Below are 6,000 nucleotides of genomic sequence, written 5' to 3' on the forward strand. Positions count from 1 at the left end.
ATTTTCTTTTAAAATTTACTTATAATTCTCAACAGTGAAGACTGAAGTTTCGTTTGATTAAGTGAATTCAGAGTTTCTAAATTTAGAGATATTTGGGGTTAACTAAACATCTCTGCTTTGTCCTGTAAGAAATAAAGTTAATAATAATAGTGATGCATGCAACTTTGGAGTCACTCTTGTAGTCATACATGAAACAATGTGCATTTTTACAAATATTTCCATATGTGAAGACAGTACCTTGATAAGAATGTATTTACTCCTATCCTTGACCTCCACATCCTAATTACAGCTGAGATGACACATTATGCCTCATTGAAAACAGATGAACAGAAGTGTTTCACTGTTATCTAAAATGAATGAAGCCTCTTTAAAATGGAGCAAAAGACTACATATGAAATATTCATGGTATTACTTTTGTCAGCAACCAATTATTCTTCCTGAGTGGTTTTTTTAGGGGGGATGTTTGAAATGAGTATTTGATTCTTGAATTTTAATTGGATTGGAGAGTGTGTTTCCAGAGCAGAGAAGCACTTTAGCAATCTGTTCAAACAGCTGGAAGCATCAGCCGTTTGCTAGAGGTTTGGCACACACACAAAAATTCTGCTTTTAACAGTTCTAAAAAAGGCCATTGATTTATTTGCTGGTAGTAAAAATAGGGTCTTGGTTTTTAACATTTTATATTTAAAAGAAAAACAACTTTGTCAATCTTTCAGGATCTTCCCTAATGAATTCTATCCACAAATCAAAATGTTTTCATGCATCATTTCTTTACTGAATTTAGAATCCCATTCTTATGTTGCAAAAAACAGCAGATGGCTCATTGGAAATACTGAACCAATCAATAGCACAATGTCTGGCACATGTTTATGTTCTATTGTATACAGTGGCCTGCATGAAGGTGTCTTGTTTCTCCATCACCCCTTTTGTTCTCTCTCTCTCAATTTTAACCTTTCTTCTTATTTCTCTTTCCATCTCTCTCTCTACCCATCACTCTCTCTCCCTCTTTGTCTCTCTTTCTCTTTCTCTCTTTCATTTTTAAAGTTCATTTATCATGTAACTTTAATAAATCATATCCAGCCAACCTGAAATTTAGGATAGGATACCTTTATATAAGAATTAGGAAACAGATGATTAATCTATAAGGAACACAAGCCAAAATGGTACTAAATGTTGTATCGAAATTTGGAAGCAGGTGAGTAAATGTCTATGTAATTTTTCAATTATCAATTTAAAGAATTTTCGAAAGATTCACATTTGAAATGGAATATTGTATATTATTTTGCTTATGTATTTATTTGAGTATATTATTAGAAATGGAATTTGGACTTTCTTTGGAAGTCTTTGTACTACGAGATATAGCACAAAATTTTGCAAATGTGATACATACATAAGGCTTTGAATAATGACTTTTTATCTTAAAGTAATTAGTATTACAAAAAAAGAAAATATCATTAAAAATAAATGACTGTCATAACATTATAGAAAACTTCCCTTCATACTTAAGCTACCTTGTTCCCCTTTCTATGAATATTGGCAAGTAAAACAAATCCAAAGACAAATCATAGTTTTAACAAAATTCAGTGGCGATACATCATTCACTTATTAGCCAGCTCCTTGCTACCTTTCTATTATCAGATTTAAATTACTGTATGACCCCAAGGTAACTATTCTTGATTATTGGTAAATGATTTGTGCTATAGCAGGCCTATGTCTACCACTGTGAGAAGACCAAACAGTGATGCTCCTACTGAAGACAGTGTGTGACCTGTGTGTTCTTAGCTTTGTCATAGCCTTTCACATTGTCAGTGTGTGAATGAACAGAGGTGGAGAGCGGGCAGAGACCCTTTGTGATTGCAACTCTTCAGCTCCGAGTTTTCTGTAGCCAGTCATACTGAGGTACCTGTTACGGTGAATTTTTTTCTAAGCATAGAGAGTTAAAACCCTTATTTCATCTCCATTATTCAGAATATGCCCCATGCCAATTTTCTTTTTTAGAAGACTTTAGGAATGTATATAGAAGTAGAGTGGCCTTGAAATATTTTAATGTATAATATATAATACAATTCTTTTATAATATAATCATAAAATTTTAATCACACTAAAATGAATTGAGAGGAAAGGGGAAGGGAATTACGTATAAAATTAATGCTGATGACTCTACGTGGAAATTGACACTTACCTATAAATTTTCCTTGTGTTTGGCCAAGATTTTTATCTTTACAAGGAACACAGTAAAACAATAATTATGCTGTTCAGCAGTTAAGTAAGAAATAGTTGAATAGTTTCCATTTATACTGAAAATGCCTTAAATAAAATTTCTTAAGGAGTGTTTGCTGTATTCTGACCAATAAAATATGTATGCATTGTGTGTGTGTGTGTGTGTGTGTGTGTGTGTGTAGCTTTGCACAAGAGCTATAGCTTATTCTGTGATTGCTTACACAGGCCTTTAAGATAATTGCTTCCTGATTTTAATAAATTTAACTTGCGATTAGTCCACATTTAATAAGAAGCAAAAATGTAAACTTTGCAATAAAATCTCGGTTACAGATGAGTACAATTTTTTTAGATAAATAATTAATATACAAATTAATAAAAAGCTAATATTGATTATAAATACATAACAACATTGATAAAACTATGGGAAAACACAGGGTTAGGAAAATACATGAAATAAGAGCCAAAGAGAAAAGCAAATTTTATACACATGATGCAAATATGCTTCCAATATGTTTCCAGGTGAGTGTGATCACTGTAAAATATTTGCTTCTGCAGGAGGAGGTTCCTATGATATTCTTTTCAAGTAAATTTTCTGAAATAAGGGTAATATAATAAACACATATGTAGGAAACATTTGGCTATTTTTATAATAATTAAAGCATGTTTTTGACATATATATTTGAACATTATACCAAATTTTAAAAAAGGAGAGCCTTTGTGTCAGCAATGACCTTTAGAAATCATCTCCTTGCTTAGACATCCTAGCTATAAAAGATCAAAATATTTCACAGTTCTTAATTACATTGAGAATAGGGGCAGTAATAAATGTTTTCCCACAATTCATTCAATGTCAGGATATTTTTTTCTTCTCTTAAATGTTCAGGGAGCTTGCATTTCTTATTTATCTTTTAGTTAATTTATCTTTTAGTTAATTTATCTTTTATTTAGTTAATAAGACTGTCCACAGATTTTTGCATGATATCCACTCACTCTTAAATGAGGACAATAACCAAAACATCCTAAACCTACTACAACTTGATTATTTTTAGTTTTTGTAACATTTTTACCATATTTAGTCTGCATTATTTGTATTGTTTGATACTCTTGTAATTTTGTGTTTTATGTTTAGATATTTGTGGAATAGGAGCTATCTATTGATAAGTAAATTAAAAAGTGTCATTTTGGATATTCTATTAAATGCCAGTTTTTATTTGGCTTCATATTATTTAATAATTTTAATATTGCTACATCTTCAGAGCAGACAAACTTCATAGTTCACAAAATTTTTGTTATTTCCTAATATTCAAATATAAACCATAATTTAATATCATTATTTAATGTGAAATTCAACTAAATCTTTAAGATATGTCAGCTTATAGAATCATTAACTTGATACTAAGTTAAAGTTTGCTATTCTGGAACCATTTATTACTTAAAAAGTTAAACTAGTTATTTTGTCCACTGTCATTTTCCTTCTAGGTGTACTGCAACTTTTACTACGTTACTACTTTTTGTAACTTGACCTTTGATATAGTACCATAACACCTTTTTTGTGTCAAAGGGAGTATATCACTTGAAATATAAAAAGAGAAAACATGTTGATTTTCAATTTTACCAATATGAGCTCTGCAGTGAACCAAATAAAGAAGAATTTAGTAATATATACCATTATATTTTTACATTGATTTTGCAATGTTTTTCTTAGTATATTCCAGGTAAATTATGATAATGATATCTATATTTCAGTAGCTTTTTAAAAAGTAATTCAATTTTTACAAATAAGACACACACTGGTCCCTTAACAATCTTCACATATATGGTGTATTTCTTATTAGCTTTCCAAAATTATTATTTTTGCTAAAATCAATTTCACTATTCAGGTTATCAATTATTTTGAAATGTTTTCTTAAATAAAATATCTTTACAGCATTTTACCTACCTTCACATAAAGTTACCAAAATAACCTTTAGTATACTTTAATAACTTTATCACATAAAATTGTCAAACGATACTCTACATCAGCATTTTAATATAGAATACTAAATAAATGAATCTCTATATCATGATTCATTCGTGCCATGCATTTTATAATTCCCAAATAGAAAATTGTAAAGATGCACTTGTTTTTTAATGGAAAAGAGAAAATTACTTGTACTCATGTCTATGAAAGCGTATGTTTCTCAAAAAATAATTTTCCATTTTCATAAAGAATAGACTTCATTAGACATATCTTAAATCCATGAAGACTGAGAACACATTAGAGGAAAAATATTATCACAGTTGTATGTTTAAATATTTTTATGAAATGGCTTTTACATTATTTTCTTTCAAACTCATGTTTAATTCAAACATGGAATGCCTTTAAGAGTTATTGTGAGTTTTCCATTTATTTTGTTTTGTGGGTGAAAAACTGATTAGTTAAGGTGAATTATTTACTACCATTAAATGTATTATTAAATATTTGTAAAATTTTAATATCATACACATTTTCTAGCAGAATTTTTAAAATTTGTAAGTAGCATGCATTAATAACTGCAATTATTATTTGTTTATCTTACCTTGAAATTGTATATGTGAAAAACAAAGCAATAGAAAATGCCATTTTACAATGTAGCTTTGACTTTACATAATTATCTAGGCTTCATATACTTAGATTAAAAAAATAAGATACTTTCATATATTCACCAATTTGAAGTTACCAAGAAACATTTTACATGTTTATATGCATGTTTAGATAGTTTTCATGGGTGTGTGCTGTATTTCATGGCAAGAAACTCCTGCTTGGGTGCTTACATTTAGTTACTTTTAGATTGCTAGCACAATGACCTTATTAGCTATGTGTTTTCTTTCTTTCTTTCTTTCTTTTTCCTTTTTCTTTTTCTTTCATTTCAGAGGCTGGAGTTAATCTGAAGAGCACCACTTCTCCTCTCTCTCCTGAAAAAATTTGCCACTGATATTTTTACTGGATAAAATTCAAAAATGTTTCAATTCACAAAGGCTAATTGTTGAACTGGTGTCGTAGAAGAAATTGTCTACAGGAGCCAAGGTGAAAGTCTCTGATGACGGCGGAACTGGCTCCGTTAGACCATGGTTCATCCTCTTTTAAAACCAAATTTTTTTTTCTTCTGGCCTACAAGTATTTTTTTTTAAGAAAGAAAAAAAATCCTACATTGGCATCAAGTTCTGTATCAATCCATCTTATATTGCCGTCCATGATTTAACAGACTGTAGAATCTTGAATAATCTATATCAGTTTAACAAATAAATGTTTTACTATGACAGAATTTGCACATTGCCTGATTTGTGAAAGTACCCATTGCTTCAAGTGTGAGTGGTGAAATAATTATTGCAAGAACTAATACTACTGTTTTACACGTAGGCCGTGCAAAAACCTTAAGAGATTACATAATCTCTTAAGGTTTTATAATACTAGAACTATTTCTTTATAATACTAGAACTATTTCTTCCGTGATTCGGTGCACCCAGTTCTTTGGGAGAGCAGTACAGCTATTTAAGCAAATTTATACTAATTTTATGCCTCAGTATAGGATAGAAAGTGATAAAGGCTCTCTTCTCCTAGTAAAACTTCCAAAATGATTAAGATAGGAATATTATAATTAATCCAAATTGATTCATTGGTTTTCTAGAGAGCCGGGGCAAAAGAGGTTTTAATAATTACAAGCCTTAAGTGCACATTTCTCCAATTTTGCACAAGTTCAGAGTAAGAACAAAGAATATGCATCTGATTTACTACCAGCACACGTAGAACTGTGTTAATTTTGA

General features: G+C 30.0%; 1 protein-coding gene across 3 annotated transcripts in view; it reads left to right on the forward strand.

The window, feature by feature from the left end:
• The window catches only part of LRFN5 (leucine rich repeat and fibronectin type III domain containing 5), a 306,102-nt gene extending 300,601 nt beyond the window's left edge, over positions 1–5,501 (forward strand). For all 3 annotated transcript variants that reach the window (XM_054449284.2, XM_054449283.2, XM_054449285.2), the window contains one exon: positions 5,110–5,501. In XM_054449284.2, the coding sequence (XP_054305259.1) occupies positions 5,110–5,127 (18 nt within the window). In that variant the 3' untranslated portion in view covers positions 5,128–5,501. The remainder of the gene's footprint in view (positions 1–5,109) is intronic.
• Positions 5,502–6,000: the final 499 nt, after the last annotated feature.

Source organism: Pongo pygmaeus, chromosome 15 (genome assembly GCF_028885625.2).
Source record: "Pongo pygmaeus isolate AG05252 chromosome 15, NHGRI_mPonPyg2-v2.0_pri, whole genome shotgun sequence".
Classification (NCBI taxonomy): Eukaryota; Metazoa; Chordata; class Mammalia; order Primates; family Hominidae; genus Pongo; species Pongo pygmaeus.